This window comes from Thalassophryne amazonica, chromosome 16 (assembly GCF_902500255.1).
Source record: "Thalassophryne amazonica chromosome 16, fThaAma1.1, whole genome shotgun sequence".
Taxonomy (NCBI): Eukaryota; Metazoa; Chordata; class Actinopteri; order Batrachoidiformes; family Batrachoididae; genus Thalassophryne; species Thalassophryne amazonica.
In genome coordinates this window covers 8,961,326-8,985,752 of record NC_047118.1, presented here as the reverse complement: position 1 = coordinate 8,985,752, position 24,427 = coordinate 8,961,326, and the positions used below count along the sequence as shown (strand labels likewise).

At 40.5% G+C, this 24,427-nt stretch overlaps 1 protein-coding gene across 2 annotated transcripts in view; it reads left to right on the top strand.

The window, feature by feature from the left end:
* ppp1r1b (protein phosphatase 1, regulatory (inhibitor) subunit 1B) overlaps positions 1-16,090 on the top strand; it is a 93,724-nt gene extending 77,634 nt beyond the window's left edge. For both annotated transcript variants that reach the window (XM_034190197.1, XM_034190196.1), the window contains exons 4-5: positions 4,646-4,783; positions 14,753-16,090. In XM_034190197.1, coding sequence (XP_034046088.1) covers positions 4,646-4,783; positions 14,753-14,922 — 308 coding nt within the window. In that variant the 3' untranslated portion in view covers positions 14,923-16,090. The remainder of the gene's footprint in view (positions 1-4,645; positions 4,784-14,752) is intronic.
* The last annotated feature ends 8,337 nt before the right edge of the window (positions 16,091-24,427 follow it).

Here is a 24,427-nt window from a genome sequence, read left to right as displayed (position 1 = left end):
TAATCTATTATTAGACTCTATTGGCTTTGCTCAAAAAGTAAATGAGTCCACCCACCACTTTAATCATATCTTAGATCTTGTTCTGACTTATGGTATGGAAATAGAAGACTTAACAGTATTCCCTGAAAACTCCCTTCTGTCTGATCATTTCTTAATAACATTTACATTTACTCTGCTGGACTACCCAGCAGTGGGGAATAAGTTTCATTACACTAGAAGTCTTTCAGAAAGCGCTGTAACTAGGTTTAAGGATATGATTCCTTCTTTATGTTCTCTAATGCCATATACCAACACAGTGCAGAGTAGCTACCTAAACTCTGTAAGTGAGATAGAGTATCTCGTCAGTAGTTTTACATCCTCATTGAAGACAACTTTGGATGCTGTAGCTCCTCTGAAAAAGAGAGCTTTAAATCAGAAGTGCCTGACTCCGTGGTATAACTCACAAACTCGTAGCTTAAAGCAGATAACCCGTAAGTTGGAGAGGAAATGGCGTCTCACTAATTTAGAAGATCTTCACTTAGCCTGGAAAAAGAGTCTGTTGCTCTATAAAAAAGCCCTCCGTAAAAGTAGGACATCTTTCTACTCATCACTAATTGAAGAAAATAAGAACCCCAGGTTTCTTTTCAGCACTGTAGCCAGGCTGACAAAGAGTCAGAGCTCTATTGAGCTGAGTATTCCATTAACTTTAACTAGTAATGACTTCATGACTTTCTTTGCTAACAAAATTTTAACTATTAGAGAAAAAATTACTCATAACCATCCCAAAGACGTATCGTTATCTTTGGCTGCTTTCAGTGATGCCGGTATTTGGTTAGACTCTTTCTCTCAGATTGTTCTGTCTGAGTTATTTTCATTAGTTACTTCATCCAAACCATCAACATGTTTATTAGACCCCATTCCTACCAGGCTGCTCAAGGAAGCCCTACCATTATTTAATGCTTCGATCTTAAATATGATCAATCTATCTTTGTTAGTTGGCTATGTACCACAGGCTTTTAAGGTGGCAGTAATTAAACCATTACTTAAAAAGCCATCACTTGACCCAGCTATCTTAGCTAATTATAGGCCAATCTCCAACCTTCCTTTTCTCTCAAAAATTCTTGAAAGGGTAGTTGTAAAACAGCTAACTGATCATCTGCAGAGGAATGGTCTATTTGAAGAGTTTCAGTCAGGTTTTAGAATTCATCATAGTACAGAAACAGCATTAGTGAAGGTTACAAATGATCTTCTTATGGCCTCGGACAGTGGACTCATCTCTGTGCTTGTTCTGTTAGACCTCAGTGCTGCTTTTGATACTGTTGACCATAAAATTTTATTACAGAGATTAGAGCATGCCATAGGCATTAAAGGCACTGAGCTGCGGTGGTTTGAATCATATTTGTCTAATAGATTACAATTTGTTCATGTAAATGGGGAATCTTCTTCACAGACTAAAGTTAATTATGGAGTTCCACAAGGTTCTGTGCTAGGACCAATTTTATTCATTTTATACATGCTTCCCTTAGGTAGTATTATTAGACGGTATTGCTTAAATTTTCATTGTTACGCAGATGATACCCAGCTTTATCTATCCATGAAGCCAGAGGACACACACCAATTAGCTAAACTGCAGGATTGTCTTACAGACATAAAGACATGGATGACCTCTAATTTCCTGCTTTTAAACTCAGATAAAACTGAAGTTATTGTACTTGGCCCCACAAATCTTTGAAACATGGTGTCTAACCAGATCCTTACTCTGGATGGCATTACCCTGACCTCTAATAATACTGTGAGAAATCTTGGAGTCATTTTTGATCAGGATATGTCATTCAAAGCGCATATTAAACAAATATGTAGGACTGCTTTTTTGCATTTACGCAATATCTCTAAAATCAGAAAGGTCTTGTCTCAGAGTGATGCTGAAAAACTAATTCATGCATTTATTTCCTCTAGGCTGGACTATTGTAATTCATTATTATCAGGTTGTCCTAAAAGTTCCCTAAAAAGCCTTCAGTTAATTCAAAATGCTGCAGCTAGAGTACTGACGGGGACTAGAAGGAGAGAGCATATCTCACCCATATTGGCCTCTCTTCATTGGCTTCCTGTTAATTCTAGAATAGAATTTAAAATTCTTCTTCTTACTTATAAGGTTTTGAATAATCAGGTCCCATCTTATCTTAGGGACCTCGTAGTACCATATCACCCCAATACAGCGCTTCGCTCTCAGACTGCAGGCTTACTTGTAGTTCCTAGGGTTTGTAAGAGTAGAATGGGAGGCAGAGCCTTCAGCTTTCAGGCTCCTCTCCTGTGGAACCAGCTCCCAATTCAGATCAGGGAGACAGACACCCTCTCTACTTTTAAGATTAGGCTTAAAACTTTCCTTTTTGCTAAAGCTTATAGTTAGGGCTGGATCAGGTGACCCTGAACCATCCCTTAGTTATGCTGCTATAGACGTAAACTGCTGGGGGGTTCCCATGATGCATTGTTTCTTTCTCTTTTTGCTCTGTATGCACCACTCTGCATTTAATCATTAGTGATCGATCTCTGCTCCCCTCCACAGCATGTCTTTTTCCTGGTTCTCTCCCTCAGCCCCAACCAGTCCCAGCAGAGGACTGCCCCTCCCTGAGCCTGGTTCTGCTGGAGGTTTCTTCCTGTTAAAAGGGAGTTTTTCCTTCCCACTGTCGCCAAGTGCTTGCTCACAGGGGGTCATTTTGACCGTTGGGGTTTTACATAATTATTGTATGGCCTTGCCTTACAATATAAAGCGCCTTGGGGCAACTGTTTGTTGTGATTTGGCGCTATATAAAAAAATTGATTGATTGATTGATTTCATGCGCAAATCCTCCTAAATGCCAGTGGAACAGGGCCCTAAGACAGGGGCTAATCTTAAAATAAGAATTCTGTCTAGTTTTAAGGCATGTTTTGATTATTCAGTGCCTAGACATTTTGCTAGGTTTGAGAATTCTAACCAAGTCAGTTTTTCTTACCCCATTGACAGATTTTTTTTTTCTTAATACAAAACAATTTAACGAGATTTCACATTATTTGGCTTTTTTTAAGAGGGACAGTTTTTGCAGTGAAAGCACCCACCTTACAGTCACGTCAGTGCTCCTAACAATAAAATAGCTCAATTCAAGCTTCTCTACTATCAACTCATTTATATAAATTAGCCATTTTCCGATATTAACATGGGGCATGAAAACCTGACCTTGATCTGACTTGAATTCTTGACCGATCAACACTTCCTCCCATCTATAGGCCTAGTTTTCATCCAAGTCTCATTAAGCATTCTTAAGATATCTTGCTAATTAAGTCTTATATATTTTTCCACATGTCAATTAGAATTTATTCAAGAAGAACTGGTGGTGAGAATGTGCACGCCTCTTACACTCTTCTGACGGGCCGTACACATTTTTCAGAGTGACTCAAGCCTGACATAACGTACAGCTAAAAAAAAAGTGACATAATTTATTGTAAAGCTAAGTAGTCAGCATCATAGAAATATCTTTTCTTATTATCATAAAAATATTATTTCTGTTAGTAAAAATTTAACATTTACAAACTGAATAATTCAGTGTGTACTAAATTTGAACAGCCTCCTTGTTATTTATGTTAATATTTGCAACCGTGCACTGCACTCGAGTTGATCACCTCATTCTTTTATTGCGTTCGGTAACTTTTGACACCTGACAGCAACAAATGAAACACATTTCCTTTTCTCCACCTCTAAACTGACTCTCACATTCACATTCAGTGTAACTGTGCTTCGTTTGTGCTTTTTCTTTTTCTCTGCTGGGTGACAGAACTCATCCATCCTTTGAGTTACCGATACAGACAGCTTTAAAATGCAACTGATTCTCCGAGGGAGCGTCTGTGTCCATTCATGGAAAAGAAGGGTGTGAACAGCAAGTACGCTTCTATAATGATTGAAATTTATAAGGGAGATCCATGTGTGCCCACAGCTTTGCAACTCTGGCAAAAGGAATGTGTATGCGCATTCCTGCATTTGCTTGTACACACAGATTTAGTCATGATTCAACCCAACCTCCATGATTGCAAGCCTCTTAATGCAAACAGTGAAGAAAATGTATTTTGGGGGGCTCAACAGTTTTTCGTGCATCTGGCCCTGCCCTGGAACACCCTTCCCAGGCGACATGGTGTAGAACCGCAACTGGAGTGACCTTTACTCATTCAGACTGCTACACACACACACACACACACACACACACACACACACACACACACACACACACACACACACACACACACACACACACACACACACACACACACACACACACACACACACACACACACACAGAGAGAGGCAAGGGTACAAAAAGTAGATGGGTAAGACAGGTGAGGAAAAAAAGGATAGAAAACAACAGAGGCTCTCCTGGGGGGGTTAAATCATTGTGGTGATGGTGTTTTGTTGTGGCTGTCTGCCTGTCTGTTTGTTGATGCGTGTGTTTAATTGGCTTCTAGCCTGTCTGGCACATACTCAAAAAAACAAAAAAAAAAAACCCAACCCTATGAGGCATGATCAGGACTCAGTGTAAAAGCGTGGTAAAACCGGAACAACATATCCCTCTATCCTTGTGTTTATGTCCCTGTGTCTGTGTCCCTGCGTCCCCCTCCATGTGCTGTGTTAACCCATGTGCAGCTGTACAGAAGATGGCTGAAGCACACATGCAGAACCTAGGTGTCCACCCTCCTTTGGAAGACCCTTGTGAAGGGGAGGAGTATGAGGACCAGTGGCAGAGGAAGGAGGGAGAGGACACATCTCCCACCAAAGCTGTTGGTGAGAGGGACGCGCTCTGCTGACAGTGCACATCATGGCAGCAGGGGAAAAAACTAACACTAAGCACCTTTGTTGTGTGGGGTATACTTTGAAAATTTACCTCGAAATCCTTTGAAACTGCATTTAATTTCAATTATCTCTTTCAAATTTCACACTCAACCATCATCAGCCTTGATGTCGAGATTGCAGCCGTGTCTCATGGTATTAGAATGTGATGCCATCATGAAATGTAGTAGATATTCGTGATGTGGCAGTCTAACCCAAACCCTGACACCCCACAGTGATCTATGAGATCACGATACCATCACGAAAATCTACCACATTTCATGAGAGTATCATGATGTAATAGATAAGATCACTTTATGTGATGACATCATGAACTGCCACCAGACTGCATTGTGAGATTGGAATAAATTTAGAATAAAAGATGTTAGAGAGCTGATGCACATCCTGTGCACTCTGCACACTGTGATACATCCAAGTCCAATAGATCATGTTAGTAGTACACAGAAGCTTTTTAAATAACTCATTTTATCAAATATTCTAACTTCACATAATATGTGGGTGATTCTTTAACTACGGGCACTATTGGCCTTGTAAATGTAATTTCCACCACACCATTGCCTTACAATATAAAGTGCCTTGGGGCAACTGTTTGTTGTGATTTGGCGCTATATACATGTGCTCTGATGTCACTGTTTATCTCCATAGAAACTACCCAAACAATCTTTCATACAAACTGTTTAAAGGGACATTACAGTGTTGTGGTGGAAATTACGGCAATAGTGTGGGACAACTACATAATAAGTGCCTGTAGTCTAAGAATCACCCATGTTTCACAGATTCAACCCATCCCTCCATCTGCCACCCATACGAATAGCTAGAAAATGAAGTGAGCCCCATATAGGCCCTGAGGCCCATTGGTGCTAGTGTTTATCTCAAGATTTGGTAGGATGAAGCAGATGAGACTCGACAACTCCACCTGGTAACCATTTACAGCTGGTTGGACTGAGGCTTTGCAGATGAAGTGTCCAAGGTAGCAGGTAAACTGGTAGGAATCAAATTCAGGTCTCCATTTTGGTAGTCCAACTCCTTATCTCACTGAGCTATCTGGTCTATCCAAGATCTTATTTTGTTGCCTTACTAAGAGTAAAAAAAGACATTGGAGGGGGCAATGTATACCCATGCACACATGCATAATTAATTAATACAATATAAATGATGTTCAAACCCAATGGGACTGTGCAGCACAGGCAAGGTGGGACAAAGTGTAGGTCTGTAGGAGCAAAGTAACGTTATAGCTTTGAAATCAAGCCTAGGGTCACAAACCAGAACTGGTGAGTCACCTGATTACAGATTGCTCAAACAAAAGCCTCCTTGTCTGCTATCAGAGCCACCACAACCTACTTTCCCAGCTCCATACCACCTGGAGTTTTCATCAAGCCATGCTCAAGGATGTCTCTAGATGATATTCAGAGTGCCTTCAGGTTTGAAACATCTCCTCGTATAGACATTGGTGACTCCAGTACAATCCCCAGCAACTTGTGTGATCTAGTAATGGAAGAACTCCTACATTGTGTCCATATCTGCAAGTCCTTCAGCCAGGTTCCTGAGAGATACTCTGATTTTGAGACTGACTGAGCAGACAGCAGTCTGCAAGACTTGAAATGAATCCTCAAAGAAACTAAGACAAGTCTGTCACCATAGTTCATAAACTGGGCACTTCAGTAGACTAGACGGATCTGTAGAAATCTCCAGCACTTTCTCCATGGTCAGTCTCCTTGGCTGCAGTGCTGGTATTAAAATACCATGTAAAGTGGTGTGACTCTGGATGTCTAAACCAGTGACCAACAACCATCCAACAGCTCGTAGGTGCCCCATCCTTTTTGCAAAGTCAAGGAACAGTGAGCCGTCAGACCACTGAGTCTGAACTTTATAATACGCTCGAAGACAAATGTGACATCTGACACCACTGGAAGCAACTGCCACTCAATCAGATCTCCAACCACAGAGGTGAACAGACCACAAGCAGCGACATCCACCCACTGAGATCTGGCCAATACCAGATCTTCACATCTCAGATGGTGCTGCCACTGCGGCATGGAGTTTCTCAAGCTCCATTGACAACAATAGACAATGGTCATCCTGAAGAAAGAATTGTCCAGGTGCCCACCACCACGACACCTGGGTGATTCTTTAACTACGGCACTATTGGCCTTGTAAATGTAAAGATAACTATAAAAGTGTGAAATTTCCCCTTTTTTTCTGTTTTTATACAATATGATCAAAGGACATAATAAGTGCCCGTAGTCTAAGAATCACCCACCTCAGGTTTGAACATAGGTGCTGCTGTGCAGTGGATGATCCCTCTATATAATTAAAAACTATGACAGCCAGGCAAACACACTGAATTAACTTACTGCAGATATGGCAGGGGAAAAAAGTAATACGTTGCAGGTACAAGCAGACATAATTAGACAACAGATAACCCGTAAAACACATGATGATACTTCACAGCCTGCACTTATTCTTCAATTTGCACTTAAATAACCTCCTCAAATAACACATGCAATTAAAAAAAAAGTTTTTTTTTTCTCTCTGCAAACATCTAATTGCGGAGTTCTGGGTAATGTGCAGGAAGTAAGCTCCTCTGTGGGCCAATCAGCAGCTCAGGTGCAGTTCTGTGCTCGTGGTTCTCGATTTTATGCCTCAGACCCGTCAGAGGGTCCAATGAAGCCACCCACAGGTCCCAGTCTGACCCCTGCACCCGGCAGGGAGGTCAGGCAGAGAGAGCAAGCTGTCAGTGCACAATAAAGCTGCTGTGATTGTGCCGCTCTGCTACAACTGCTTCATTATGTATGAATGCAGAGTATAAAACCTTTTTCCAGTATCTGGGTCATGAGCTGCAATGAAACATCTGTGCAATGTTGAGCTTATCAAAACAAAATAGTACACAAATCTCAAGTTGAGCCTCTGTATTGTTTTGTTTGTTTTTTTCTTTGTACCAATTTATGAGTTTTTAATCTCTGTTACATCACATAAGCATGCTGGCTTTTGATTCCAAATCACCGGCGTGTCGGCCCAGATGACAGACTGTTTCAATAAATCCCTTTGTGGGATTCGGCTGAAAATCAAAGTGTTCAAACAGTGGCAACTTTGAACGCAGCTCATCTTTTTGCAACAGAGTTGAGTCTGAGATAAAACAAAGAAGATGAACATAAGATGAATTAAACTGATCAGTTGCACTTTGGTATTTAGAAGTATCACTTCTTTCATTGAGAAATTTATAGAGTCTTGTTCTGAAATTGAGAATTGTTGAGCAACTTAGAAGTGAACAGAGAAATTTATTAATGTAATCGTACCGAATTCCACACAGTTTTAAATACTCTGCTCACCACTCTGATCACACCAGGAAATGAGCTTTTATTACAGCATTAAGTGCAGAACAACTTAAGCCAAAAATGCTTAAAGTGGTCATTTAATGCACCTTTTCTGCAAGATGACAGTTCAGCAGGTGCATTTAAAACAGATATTCAGCAGACAGATGTTAGAATCACTGCACTGGTGCAGCATCATTGTGTTTTGCATGATATCATGTCAAAATTAAAATTTGATATTTTGTGCATATTCCTGTGAATTTTCATGTGCATGGTCAATGTGCATTTCACATTTACTGTTCAGAAATGCACTTTAGGGTTGGGATTAGAATAACAATAATAACACAAATTTCTGTTATCTTGTTTTTAGTGATGTCATCACCACCTGAAGGCTGACAAATACAGGGTGTCCCAAAAAAGTGCCACAAAAATAAAGCCATAGAAAATCTATACACTTTTGGATAATGATAAATGTCATATGTCATTGCATATCTCAGGGAATTTTATCTCTAGTGTTCATTTCTAATTTCACCTCAGTTTGTAAGAGTTTTGGTGTTCACAAGATGTGCTCAGTATATGCACCACGGTGGGTCAGACATTCAGTCAAGCTGACTGCAAAGTTTCCAATAACTCTCTGGCACGCATCTGCAGGGATTGCTGTGATAAATCTTGTGATTGCCGTCATTAGATCCTGAAGTGTTCTTGGGTTGCCAGCATAGAGAAATTATCTTTTGAGTAACCCCAAAGGAAAATGTGACATGGGTTGGGTTCTACCAGTTTCCCTTTTTGCTGCATTGTAAGCTGCATCCACATTGGATCAGTCTCAAACTACATCAGAAGAAACTCCTCACATATATCTTGATGTCTGAAAAAGAAAAATAGAATTCAGATTAGCCGTTGCAGAATTCGAGTCAAGGGTGATTCTTAGACTACGGGCACTTATTATGTCCTTTGATCATATTGAATGAAAAACAGAAAAAAGGGGAAATGTCACACTTTTATAGTTATATTTACAATGGAAGTGTTTTAAGAAATTTGTTCTAGTAGTCTATGATGACTTTTTCACTGTTTTTCAGCATCATTATATGCAAATATTGCCGTTTTGTGCTTGTCCCACACCCAGACTTTTGATCTTCAATGATAAAAATGAATGGTAAAGAAACGTTTTTTTCTAATGTTTTAAAATATCTCTGAATAAAATATCAGTAAAATAATCAAACCATAATTGGGGTATTCAATGTCATACAACTGTTGTGATTTTTTTTAAACAAAATGTAGTTGTCCCACACTATTGCCATAATTTCCACCACAACACTGTAATGTCCCTTTAAACAGTTTGTATGAAAGATTGCTTGGGTAGTTTCTATGGAGATAAACAGTGACATCAGAGCACATGTATATAGCGCCAAATCACAACAAACAGTTGCCCCAAGGCGCGTTATATTGTAAGGCAATGGTGTGGTGGAAATTACATCTACAAGGCCAATAGTGCCCGTAGTTAAAGAATCACCCTCAAATGATTTTGGGGCATCATGTACATGAGACCTAGTTGTAAAACCCAACTTCAAGGTATTATTTGTGACCTACAAAATAATGAATAGTAGTTTACTCCCTTTTCTTGCAAAACTGTTGAACCTTATATACCTTTGCCTGCTGTGCATGCACAAGTTGCAGACCTAAGCCAGCATATACTCTCCATGATGGTACTGCTGGATCATCAATGTATTATTGTAATGCAGAAGTGTGCTGTATGGCAGAAGAACAGCAGAATAATGCCATGTGCATTGCACTGTGTGTCAATCTCCACACCATGTACAGCAGCAAACGAGGACATCGGAAGCTGTGCAACAGGTTGTGTGGTCCATGCAGAGCTCTGGTGTGAAAGAGATAAATCAGACATAATATTGAGCACTCGAAATGCTACTGCGTGTGCATGAGATGCAATTTATTTCCTTGAATGGATTAATCAGTTCCTACATTTGATTAGTTTGTGCTGATCAGATAACTTTATCTCTGTTCTCTGGGCTGAACACATAAGGTTAATAACACCCTGAATGAGAGATGATATTATTGTATGTTTATAAAATGAAAATGCAAATATGGAAATACATTTATTGAGCACAGAATACATTTTGTTTGTTTAGAGAGATACGTACTTGTCAGTTATGCAACTCAGACAGGCTTTTGCCTAGAATGAACGTCTTAGCCGTATGCAAAATGCCAAAAACAAATAATCATTAATAAATGATTAAATCATTAATAAATGGGTGGACAGTTTTATCAAACCGTAGTTCAAGGTTTCAACAATGGAAACATTTGTCACCATCTCACACATATTCATTGTGGTGCTCAAGTGGTTATATAACACCACTATATTTGGTGCCACTGTATTAATGTTTGTGTTACTACTATTACTACTACTACTACCACCACTACCAGTGGTGGACACAGCTAATCACAAAGTTAGCTTCGATAACCATTAATCTGATAACTGAAAAGTTATCTTTTATGATGCGAAACTGAAACTGCTAAAACATGTATCTTTATTACAGATAACCGATAACTTTTAGTATCGATTCGGACGTGGCCACATCACATTACACTGTCGGTTTCTGATAAATCAGTTTCACTTTCACTTTTCACTGCTGAGGAAATTCAAGAATCACAAACACATAAGAATGCACGAAAAATGAATGAATAAAAAAATAAAACTCCAAACACTGTCATCATCTTTCAAAAGCAGTAAAACACATTATGCCGCGTTCACACCGGGCGCGACCAGACGCCACAAATTTGTGTTGGTCACGTGGCTACGGACGCAGTACCATCGCCCAGTGTGTCACTCTGCTTTCGCTGTGAAAATTCGCCCCAGTGCGTCATCAAATAGGAAGAGCTTCCATTCACTCGCCGGCTCAGGCTGTCAGTCAGGTTAACATGACGGACCTTGAACACACGGAGCGAGTTGTTGTGGAAAGCTTACAAACGTCATGAGACGTTCCCAATTCGGGGAATATCATTATTTGGTGCAGGAGCTGCATCTGGATGACGGCCGCTTTCAGAGGTCCTTCCGCCTCTGCAGGACCCAGTTTGAGGACCTCCTGTCCCGTTCACGTGCGCACAGGTAAACAATAAAAAAAAACCTCCGTTTCCCCTGCTGCGGGGCTGCTGCTTGCTCCAAAAACTCTGTCATAATTGTGTTTAGAAACCAGTCACCATTTGCTTTATTATACACCTGTGTAGTTAATTAATAAAATAATCTTCACGGACGATTCCCTCACGCACGCACATAAAAGAAAAAAAAACCTCCGCTGCTTGCTGTGGGGCTGCTCTTCGCTCTTCCCCAAAAATCTGTCATAATTGTGTTTACAAGCCAGTCACCATTTGCTTTATTATACATCTGTGTAGTTAATTAATAAAAAAATCTTCATGGACGATTCGCTCGCGCGCGCACGTAAAGTAAAATCTCCGCTCTCCCTGTTGTGGGGCTGCTGCTCGCTCCAAAAACTCTGTCATAATTGTGAAATAAAGGACAAAAGGGACATAAGTCCTGCTCACAGGCTGGCTACCAGAGACAGGACATCCAACTCAGTCAAACTCCAGACATCTCCACGTCACTACATATTCAGTCCCTGATTGGTCATCGCTGCGCAACAAGACGACAAAGTTCAGATTTTTCAACTTGGGGAGGAGGGCAACATGATGTGACGCAACGCAGTATCATGCCACAAATGCGCCAATCCTCAAAATTGCTTCACTCGCATCGCTTCATTTGTGTCCATCGCGTCGTGCTGTGCGGCTTGGTGCCAAAATGCGTCCTTCCATAGGGATTACATGGCAACCTGTTGCTGCTGTCGCTCACGTCGCGCCTGGTGTGAACGCGGTATTAGAAGTAACAGTTTACCTCGGTATTAGATACACCGTCATTTACAAACTAAAAAGCTGACGCTTTTTTCCACATGCTTTGAACTCTGCGGGTTAAACAACTGAAATACGTCCATTAATGCATTGATTGGCAGAGTAAAATACATGTAGTAAATATAAATTCTTACCTGTTAGTTTCAGTGGGATTCATCTGAATAAATAATCCACATAAAGCGTCCTTTTTAAAATCCAAAACAGTGTCTAAATGTGAAGAAAAGTCCCTCTGCACACACAGCTGCACCATGAGAGCTCCTCTCCCCCACCAAGTCTTGGCGATTAAATTACAGACACAAAGAAATAAAATAACATTAAAATTAGTCTGTTTTGCTTTTGTGTCAGGCAGATTCACTCACCGTAACGTCCAAAGTGAACTTGAACTACACTACCCACAATGCTCCCGGCGTCGACCGGCCAATCCCGTTTTGCACTTAATGATGACATCATCAGCAAGTGACGGGCAGCCAGTCTGCTACAAACACACAACAGATGGACTAAAATGTTTGATTTTAGGGTTTACAAACATTTTTGACTGTTAAACTTTGCTCACTTTTCCAGCAAAAAAAAAAACAAAAAAATGTTGTTGGACTGAAAGTTATCGGAATTAAATTTATCGGAAGATAATTGGTCCAATGATGGTTTTAAAACTTATCTGAAAAGCTAATCCGCTAGCAAAAACATTAGCTTCGATAATTATCTGTTATCGGATTAGCTGAACTGTGCCCACCACTGACTAGTACTACAACCCCTGGCAAAAATTATGGAATCACCGGCCTCGGAGGATGTTCATTCAGTTGTTTAATTTTGTAGAAAAAAAGCAGATCACAGACATGACACAAAACTAAAGTCATTTCAAATGGCAACTTTCTGGCTTTAAGAAACACTATAAGAAATCAAGAAAAAAGATTGTGGCAGTCAGTAATGGTTACTTTTTTAGACCAAGCAGAGGAAAAAAATATGGAATCACTCAATTCTGAGGAAAAAATTATGGAATCACCCTGTAAATTTTCATCCCCAAAACTAACACCTGCATCATATCAGATCTGCTCGTTAGTCTGCATCTAAAAAGGAGTGAACACACCTTGGAGAGCTGTTGCACCAAGTGGACTGACATGAATCATGGCTCAGACATGAGAGATGTCAACTGAAACAAAGGAGAGGATTATCAAACTGTTAAAAGAGAGTAAATCATCATGCAATGTTGCAAAAGATGTTGGTTGTTCACAGTCAGTTGTGTCTAAACTCTGGACCAAATACAAATAACATGGGAAGGTTGTTAAAGGCAAACATACTGGTAGACCAAGGAAGACATCAAAGCGTCAAGAAAGAAAACTTAAAACAATATGTCTCAAAAATCGAAAATGCACACCAAAACAAATGAGGAATGTATGGGAGGAAACTGGAGTCAACGTCTGTGACCGAACTGTAAGAAACCGCCTAAAGGAAATGGGATTTACATACAGAAAAGCTAAACGAAAGCCATCATTAACACCTAAACAGCAAAAAACAAGGTTACAATGGGCTAAGGAAAAGCAATCGTGGACTGTGGATGACTGGATGAAAGTCATATTCAGTCATGAATCTCGAATCTGCATTGGGCAAGGTGATGATGCTGGAACTTTTGTTTGGTGCCGTTCCAATGAGATTTATAAAGATGACTGCCTGAAGAGAACATGTAAATTTCCACAGTCATTGATGATATGGGGCTGCATGTCAGGTAAAGGCACTGGGGAGATGGCTGTCATTACATCATCAATAAATGCACAAGTTTATGTTGATATTTTGGACAACTGAAAGGATGTTTGGGGATGATGAAATCATTTTTCAAGATGATAATGCATCTTGCCATAGAGCAAAACTATGAAAACATTCCTTGCAAGAAGACACGTAGGGTCAATGTCATGGCACAGGGTCAATGTCAACGAGCAGATCTGATATGATGCAGGTGTTAGTTTTGAGGATGAAAATTTACAGGGTGATTCCATATTTTTTTCCTCTGCTTGGTCTAAAAAAGTAACCGTTACTGACTACCATAATCTTTTTTTCTTGATTTCTTATAGTGTTTCTTAAAGCCAGAAAGTTGCCATTTGAAATGACTTTAGTTTTGTGTCATGTCTGTGATCTGCTTTTTTCTACAAAATTAAACAACTGAATGAACATCCTCCGAGGCTGGTGATTCCATAATTTTTGCCAGGGGTTGTACTACTATGAAATTTTGTCAACAGATTATCACAGGAGGAGAAGCATCATAAAAACATCTCTAAGAAATGACCAGTTTCTTTTTCTCTGTTGTTTTAAATGGGAAAACACTGCAGTTGGCCACGCCCTCTATCCTCATGAAAAGGGGAAATCCCACCATGGCATCACAGACATTCTGGATGTGTCACACAAGTCACATACCAGCTCAGTGGACATGTCTCACAACACAACCACCAGCTCAAACATGGACTTCTGTTACATATGTCACGGAAATCTAAAACGCATTGTTTCAAGTTAAATTTTTTCTTATTGTAGGGTAGTTTCTACCCGCACAGAAGTAGAACTTTTGGACATTTAAGACGTTTCACACAAAATCCACACATTATTTTTCTGTCAAATTAAAAAATATACAAACTATGAACAAAAAGACCTCTTTAACTAAAAAAAAAATTGACTCCGCTCTTCTTCTCCTCAGATCACCAACCAACATCCACCACTGAGCAGTCAGTCAAGTTTTCCAGTGTGAGGGAGAAGAAGGTCCACATGGCAGAAGCAGAAGAAGAAGAAGAGGAGAAGGAAGAGGAGGAGGAGAAGAAGGGCACAACTGTAGAAATGACGGAGGAGAACAGTCGGGGGAGTAACTAAGAGAGTTAGTCGGGCAAACATCTGGAGGGAAGATCAGGAAAATAAGTTTCAGGTCTCAGATAAAGAATGTGCTGTTAATTTATGAATGTCTTACACCTGAACGCATAAGTGAGGGAGAGACCTGCATCAAATAAATAAAAATAAATCAACAAAGTTCCAAGGATAGTATGCTTCCATTAAAGTCAAAGTGAGTTAAGCCAGTAAGCTGGAACTCCTCTCAGAAGAGTTCCAGAGAGGACAAGGAGTCAGAAGGAGACGCAGATGAATCTGTCAGTGAGATGAGGAGGTGAGGAATGATCCTCAGAACAGTTTGGCCCTAATAACGAGGGGGCAAAGGTCAAAATGAACAAATACCCTTTAAAACAAAGCCTCCTTTAACCTGACTCCTTCACCACAAAAAGCTTCTTTATACAGGATGATAATAATAATAATAATAATTATCTCCTCGATCACAAATGACCCGTTGAAAAGCACTCGAATGACTTTGTACAGTATGTTGAGGGACCGGGTTGGATTTTGAGATGACGACCTGCAGCACATTCATGCTCAATGCTTCTTCTTTGTTTGAATGCATTTCCTGCCATCTTGTGGTTGAAAGGCAGCATAGCAAGTTTAAAAATCTTTTTGCACTCACTCTTCACCCCTGAAAGGTTTGAGCACATTTTAGAAACTGCTGCATGATTTTCTGTCCATTTGCATTGAACCTGTGTTTAGTCGGTTTGGAGTAGGGTAGTATGTACTGGACTGCAAGATTTAAAATTAGACACTGTTAAGAAAACACATCTGTGTGGTATTGCATTTACATTTCATTGATTTATATAAAAAAATGTGTTATTTAAAAACTTAAAGGGGTCATATTGTGGAAATGGCTTTAAAAAATAAATTGACAATCAAATTTCAGCCACATGTAAGATAAAAACAGCACCTGCTCCTGATTTCCATCTTGCCTGCAAGAAGCTAGGAAATGGCAGGATATGGTGTAGTAAAAAACAAATTTGCTTTTTCTCTTGAGCTAATGGATCAAAGTTAACACAAGTTTGTTCTGTTTATCCTTGTTATATGCCCTTTTAATCCAGAGATTTATAAATTGATAGCATTTATTGCTTTTGAATTATCATGTTTTTAATCTGGAGACAGATTAATAACATGATAACATTAATCTGATCTTACAGACATAAAGACATGGATGACCTCTAATTTCCTGCTTTTAAACTCAGATAAAACTGAAGTTATTGTACTTGGCCCCACAAATCTTAGAAACATGGTGTCTAACCAGATCCTTACTCTGGATGGCATTACCCTGACCTCTAGTAATACTGTGAGAAATCTTGGAGTCATTTTTTATCAGGATATGTCATTCAATGCGCATATTAAACAAATATGTAAGACTGCTTTTTTGCATTTACGCAATATCTCTAAAATTAGAAAGGTCTTGTCTCAGAGTGATGCTGAAAAACTAATTAATGCATTTATTTCCTCTAGGCTGGACTATTGTAATTCATTATTATCAGGTTGTCCTAAAAGTTCCCTGAAAAGCCTTCAGTTAATTCAAAATGCTGCAGCTAGAGTACTGACGGGGACTAGAAGGAGAGAGCATATCTCACCCATATTGGCCTCTCTTCATTGGCTTCCTGTTAATTCTAGAATAGAATTTAAAATTCTTCTTCTTACTTATAAGGTTTTGAATAATCAGGTCCCATCTTATCTTAGGGACCTCATAGTACCATATCACCCCAATAGAGCGCTTCACTCTCAGACTGCAGGCTTACTTGTAGTTCCTAGGGTTTGTAAGAGTAGAATGGGAGGCAGAGCCTTCAGCTTTCAGGCTCCTCTCCTGTGGAACCAGCTCCCAATTCAGATCAGGGAGACAGATACCCTCTCTACTTTTAAGATTAAGCTTAAAACGTTCCTTTTTGCTAAAGCTTATAGTTAGGGCTGGATCAGGTGACCCTGAACCATCCCTTAGTTATGCTGCTATAGACTTAGACTGCTGGGGGGTTCCCATGATGCACTGAGTGTTTCTTTCTCTTTTTGCTCTGTATGCACCACTCTGCATTTAATCATTAGTGATTGATCTCTGCTCCCCTCCACAGCATGTCTTTTTCCTGGTTCTCTCCCTCAGCCCCAACCAGTCCCAGCAGAAGACTGCCCCTCCCTGAGCCTGGTTCTGCTGGAGGTTTCTTCCTGTTAAAAGGGAGTTTTTCCTTCCCACTGTCGCCAAGTGCTTGCTCACAGGGGGTCGTTTTGACCTTTGGGGTTTTTACGTAATTATTGTATGGCCTTGCCTTACAATATAAAGCGCCTTGGGGCAACTGTTTGTTGTGATTTGGCGCTATATAAATAAAATTGAATTGAATTGAGGGGCTCATTCATCTGTTCATTCTACTCACTGATGGGTGCTTCCTCTCTTGGCCTCTGCCAAAAATGTAGGAAAATTTGTTTTTAAATCAACTTTCATTCATTCTTTCATTTTCTGTCGCTTATCCAGGTCTGGGTTATGGTGGCACCAGGCCAAGCAGCTCATCCCACACTTCCCTATCCTAGACCAAGTCCTGTAACTCTTCCCAGGAGATCCATAAGGCATTCCCAAGAATCCCTTCAGCATGTCCTGGCTCTTCCCCCAGCAAGGCCTCCTTCAACTTTTACAGTTTCTTATTTCTAGTGTTTTAAACCACCACCCCCTTTACCCATAATTCTGTCACCATCTATAGAAACGCCGCTTGTGTTGCCAAAGATTAAGGCCTGACATGGCTTGTTTTAGACTTCCATGACATATGACACACAAGTTGCCCCTCCTCTAAAGGCCAGGAGCATTTCCATTTGCCTTCAAGCAGTGTTTCCCCAAGGACTGGGATTGGGACCCGCAGCATTAAAGCATTTCCTGGAGCCCCGAAAATGTGTTTATTTTAGGCTGCATCACCTCAGTGTTTCCAAACTGCAATACTGGGTTTTAAGACACTCGGCGACATGTAGACCTGCTGAAGAAATGGTGGACAAATGACCTCTTTGAGATTAATCCATAAAAGGTAAAGCTACCTCTAATTTTCCCCAAATAATTAAACACTGCTTGACTGCTTCTGAATTTATTTTCAGAAATTTGGGGGATTTTTCATTACTGACTGATTCTCTTTACAATATTCAGACTTTTTGTTTGCTGTTAATTCAGTTCAGTTCAGTCATAATTTGCATGTCAAAAAGATCTTATAAGAGTTATTTTTCTAAGCTAAAACTGTCTCATTATTATTATTATTATTTAGACAATTCATGACAGGTTTTACTCCTTCAACTTTCTCATTTTTTCTGCTTCTTCTTCTGCCCTATGTGTAGAAAAAAGCCCACGGAACCAGAAATGTAGGTTCTCTGTATCAGCAGGTTGTGTGCACCTGAAGCCGATACCTCCTCCTCCTTCTCCTCCTCCTCTTCCTCCTCCCCCCCTTTGGCCTAACAAAAACTGCTGTGATGTGTATAAACTCTGTATTTAGCTTTAATTTCCCATTCTCTTGTTTTTCAGTGTGATGTAGTTCATCATGTTGGTGTCAAAAATAAAACTTTTTCCTTTATTCCGTTAAACTGGTGTGCACACGCCGTGTGCACCTCTGGTCTTCTCTGTGCTTAATCAGATTTTATTTTTCCAAACTTTGCAAATCAGCTACTGCAGTTTTCTGTTGTACGCATGACCACAAATGGTCGTTTCTGCAGAACACGACATTTCACGTGAGCTTTGCAAAATTTGTGAAGATTTAAAGGAGCAAAAAGATGAGTTGAAAGTGAACGTTCTTTGAGCTGTAAATGCACTTATTTCATGTGTTTTGTTTTTTTTGTTTGTTTTTTTTCCTGTAGCTGGTCAGTTGATCCTCACATAGATGAATAGGTGGAGACGTAGAGCACAAACTTCTTGATATATGTATCAATAAATGCTTGCTTGTAGAATTGAAGAAGAATAAACATTTGGATGCAACATTCATCAGATCACATTTTATCCAACACACGTGCTCACATTTAGCGTTAATAATAATAATGTCAAAAATGACAAGGTTCTTTGTGTCCCACTGCAACACGATCATGGTCTGCAGTAGTTTTTATACTCTATACATGAAATAAGTTTTCTGTTTCAAAGTATGTGTGTGTTTGCGGGGGGGGGGGGGGGCTTTTTTGTCTTTTACAAAAACTAACTAGACTGTATGATTAGTGTTGCTCCTAAAATAAACCATACATCAATAAAGTATATGAAATATCCTGTGTATTAGAGGATACGAAGCATATCTGACATTTCTTAAAGATGGTGGCAACTCATTGGTAGGAAAATGTCAACACATACACCATGGTAATGAGACAATCTGCTGGGGATGGTAGAAAGCATTTTGTATGATTAGCTATATTTACATGGACAGTAATATTACAATATTAATCAGACTGAGCCAAAATTCTGAATAAGACACTACCATGACCAAGGACATGACCAAAGTAATAACTGGAGAAATAATCTAATTAAAACGTGGAGAATTCTCATTTTAGTGTGTTTATTGTAGTGTACTGAAGACATGTGGACACCTTCATCAGACTGTGATGTCCTATTGGAGTTTGAACAGCATTTTGTAGCATTTAAGGCACAATGGCCATAATGGGGCTGTGAGACATTAATCAAACTGTGCTCTGTAGCATGGAAATAGGAATACAAATGGGCTATTTTTTTAAACAACTTGTAAATGTCAAATGAAAATTTACTTTTGGACACTCTGATAAGGGTTACTGCTCATATTTACATTGTGGGAGAATGTCAACTATGATGACACAATGGCCATTTAGTGCTCTACTCGACATCATCAAGGAACCTCAATGTCAAGAAAAAGACCAAGGGCATGCCCACGTATCACCTGGTTGTGGCAGAATGACAGCTATTTTTGGGAGATGCATTTGTCTACCTTATCGGTTGCCAATCAGGACCTAGGTGGTGCCATAGTTTGGTGGATGATCCCTGACCTGACCTGTTACACTGTCAAAGAAAATGTAAGATGAATAATACAAATGCTGCTTCGGTGTGTGCTTTAAATTTACAGTTCTGAATAGTCCAAATTCATACCAGGATAAGTGGAAAATAATAATTACCATTTTGCTTAATTTTAGCATGTAAGCATATAAGATGTGAATGCTTGTAAGAAATGTGTGAAGGGTGAACATGTGCATTACCACATTTGCGACAAATTGCATTTGGTGACTTAGTACAGACACACAAAGGGTTGTGGGGTTTCACTTCCTTATTACAATACATCATCTCATAACTAACGCCATGCATGACCACATGATTGCAGAGAGAACAATAGACGCCTCAATAAATGAGCTTCAGTGGAAACTACTGTGGGAACTCTGTATTTTCACACAAGCTTCAGAATAGGGCCTCAGTACCAGATGGGTAATTAATAGTACAGCAGCTACTGCAAACTCTCAGAATATGCAGTGGAGCATTTCTACCATCTCCACTAATAGCATTACAAGTATAAATGGGATTAAAACAACAACAGAGGCTGTTTTGAGCACAGCAAATGAAATTTCACCAGGTTTGGATGGTTAGGAGATGCCAAGACTGAGCAATTAAGCTTGAGCCCAACCGTTCCAGTAGAACATGTGTTTCTGGAGAACAGGGAAATCAATGGGATAAGGCATTGGGCTACCAATATGGACACCTGCGTTCAATGCCCGATCATACTGCCTGTCTGTCTGACAGGACACTTCATATGTTTTGTCCCAGTTCTCCTACCTTAAATGGGCATAGGCCTTGGCTCGGGAGTTAACCTGTGTCACACTGGCGATCTGTCCAGTGGGAGTGTTAGACTCTGCATTTCACACTGTGGACTTCAAGATAAGCAAAAGCAACAATGGGCCTCAGGTATAGATATACAGATACAGATTTCATTTGGATTCCTATACATCACCATTGATTAAGAGGTTGCCGACCAACAAAAGAAGCCTCTGCTCCAAAATCAACACCTTCAAGCTAGACTGAAATCTGCAGCTGCCCACATGGATAAGCCAAATGCCTTCTGGAGATAATTGTTACGGTCAGACGAGAATACAACTGAGCTATATGGTCACAGTGACATGATGTATGTTTGGAGGAGTAAGGAGGAGGCTTTCAAACCTGACCTGCACCAACTGTCGAGCCTGGTGGTGGTCGCATCATGCTTTGGGGCTGTTTAGCTGCCAGTGGTACTGGTGCATTGCACACAGTGGATAGAATAATGAAGAAGGAGGACTACCAACAAGTTTTTTAGTGTCACCTCAAATCAACATGGTTGGAATTTGGCCACAATTGGATGGTCCAACAGGACAATGATCCCAAACACATCAAAACTGGTTTCAGGTCAGATAGAACAGGCTAACACTAAGCTTCTGGAATGGCCTTGCCAAAGCCCCGACGACAACCTTATTGAAAATTTAAGGACTACGTTGAAAAGCTGTGTCCGTGGGAGGAGACCAACCAATTTAAATGAACTCTACCAATTCTGCCAAGAAGAATGTTTTTGCCAGAAGCTTGTTGATGGCTACCAAAAGTGCCTCATTGAGGTGCAGCTTGTTAAGAGACATTTAACCAAATATTAGTAGGGGTGTATGTATGTATGTATGTATGTATGTATATATTTGAACCTATATGTAAAATTATGATCCTGTGTGGGTTCGAGAAGATCCAGAATAAATTCAAACTTTTGCCCACAATTCTTGTTTATTTTTTTAAGTCATTAATGATGACTGATTGTACAGTCGATGACTGTACAATCATTCCACCCTGGCAAAAGAACAGGTCAAAGAGACCATTAAAAGTACAAAATTTATGATGACGATGTGTGTATGTAAACTTTCAACCACAACTATAGGCGTGGAAGTGAACGGGACTTCAAATTTCTTTTGACAAAAGAATAGTTTAGGAAACACAAGAAGGAGCTCCAGCTTCCTATAAGCAGAAATTCAGCAAATAGCATTTTATCACCACCTTCAACTCAAAAAACTGACTCATTGGATTGGATTTTCATCTAATAAATATACACTCAACAAAAATATAAACGCAACACTTTTGGTTTTGCTCCCATTTTGTATGAGATGAACTCAAAGATCTAAAACTTTTTCCACATACACAGTATCACCCATGATGCACTGTTTCTTTCTCTTTTTGCTCTGTATGCACCACTCTGCATTTAATCATTAGTGATCGATCTCTGCTCCCCTCCACAGCATGTCTTTTTCCTGGTTCTCTCCCTCAGCCCCAACCAGTCCCAGCAGAAGACTGCCCCTCCCTGAGCCTGGTTCTGCTGGAGGTTTCTTCCTGTTAAAAGGGAGTTTTTCCTTCCCACTGTAGCCAAGTGCTTGCTCACAGGGGGTCGTTTTGACCGTTGGGGTTTTACATAATTATTGTATGGCCTTGCCTTACAATATAAAGCGCCTTGGGGCAACTGTTTGTTGTGATTTGGCGCTATATAAAAAAATTGATTGATTGATTGATTTCCCTCAAATATTGTTCACAAACCAGTCTAAATCTGTGATAGTGAGCACTTCTCCTTTGCTGAGATAATCCATCCCACCTCACAGGTGTGCCATACCAAGATGCTGATTAGACACCATGATTAGTGCACAGGTGTGCCTTAGACTGCCCACAATAAAAGGCCACTCTGAAAGGTGCAGTTTTTTTTATTGGGGGGGGGGGGGGATACCAGTCAGTATCTGGTGCAACCACCATTTGCCTCATGCAGTGCAACACATCTCCTTCGCATAGAGTTGATCAGGTTGTCAACTGTGGCCTGTGGAATGTTGGTCCACTCCTCTTCAATGGCTGTGCAAAGTTGCTGGATATTGGCAGGAACTGGTACACGCTGTCGTATACGCCGGTCCAGAGCATCCCAAACATGCTCAATGGGTGACATGTCCGGTGAGTATGCCGGCCATGCAAGAACTGGGACATTTTCAGCTTCCAAGAATTGTGTACAGATCCTTGCAACATGGGGCCGTGCATTATCCTGCTGCAACATGAGGTGATGTTCTTGGATGTATGGCACAACAATGGGCCTCAGGATCTCGTCACGATATCTCTGTGCATTCAAAATGCCATCAATAAAATGCACCTGTGTTCTTCGTCCATAACAGACGCCTGCCCATACCATAACCCCACCGCCACCATGGGCCACTCGATCCACATTGACATCAGAAAACCGCTCACCCACACGACGCCACACACGCTGTCTGCCATCTGCCCTGAACAGTGTGAACCGGGATTCATCCATGAAGAGAACACCTCTCCAACGTGCCAAATGCCAGCGAATGTGAGCATTTGCCCACTCAAGTCGGTTACGACGACGAACTGGAGTCAGGTCGAGACCCCGATGAGGACGACGAGCATGCAGATGAGCTTCCCTGAGACGGTTTCTGACAGTTTGTGCAGAAATTCTTTGGTTATGCAAACCGATTGTTTCAGCAGCTGTCCGAGTGGCTGGTCTCAGACAATCTTGGAGGTGAACATGCTGGATGTGGAGGTCCTGGGCTGGTGTGGTTACACGTGGTCTGCGGTTGTGAGGCTGGTTGGATGTACTGCCAAATTCTCTGAAACGCCTTTGGAGACGGCTTATGGTAGAGAAATGAACATTCAATACACGAGCAACAGCTCTGGTTGACATTCCTGCTGTCAGCATGCCAATTGCACGCTCCCTCAAATCTTGCGACATCTGTGGCATTGTGCTGTGTGATAAAACTGCACCTTTCAGAGTGGCCTTTTATTGTGGGCAGTCTAAGGCACACCTGTGCACTAATCATGGTGTCTAATCAGCATCTTGGTATGGCACACCTGTGAGGTGGGATGGATTATCTCAGCAAAGGAGAAGTGCTCACTATCACAGATTTAGACTGGTTTGTGAACAATATTTGAGGGAAATGGTGATATTGTGTATGTGGAAAAGGTTTTAGATCTTTGAGTTCATCTCATACAAAATGGGAGCAAAACCAAAAGTGTTGCGTTTATATTTTTGTTGAGTGTATGTAGTCCCTACTAAACTACATTAGCGTGCATGGATGTGCTTTATTTGAGTTGAGGCTACATATATTTATTAGATGGAAATCCTGCACATAATTGAATTGAGTTCATCCAGTGAGTTTTTTTTTTGTTTTGTTTTTTTTACATCAACGGACACCTGAATCAGACACAAAGACAGGTGGGACCCACACAGAACAACTGATAGGCTAAGAAAGTGTTATTTATGTTATGGTTAAGGGTTATTTTGTCATATGGGTTGCCGCGGACTTTACCCGAGCGCCCTCTGGTGGTCGTTTTTGGCTGATGAAAACATCACCGAATGCAATACAAATACATGTAATTTATTGGGTCACTTTTCAAAGGGGTCAGACTCACCAATAAAGTCAATTTAATGGTTCATTTCAGGTCAGCTTGGTGTATAAATCTCATTGTTCCAGGCAGTGAGCGCTGTCGGCTGGCTGTTAGAAGCAATTAGAGACAAAACAAAACCAGCTG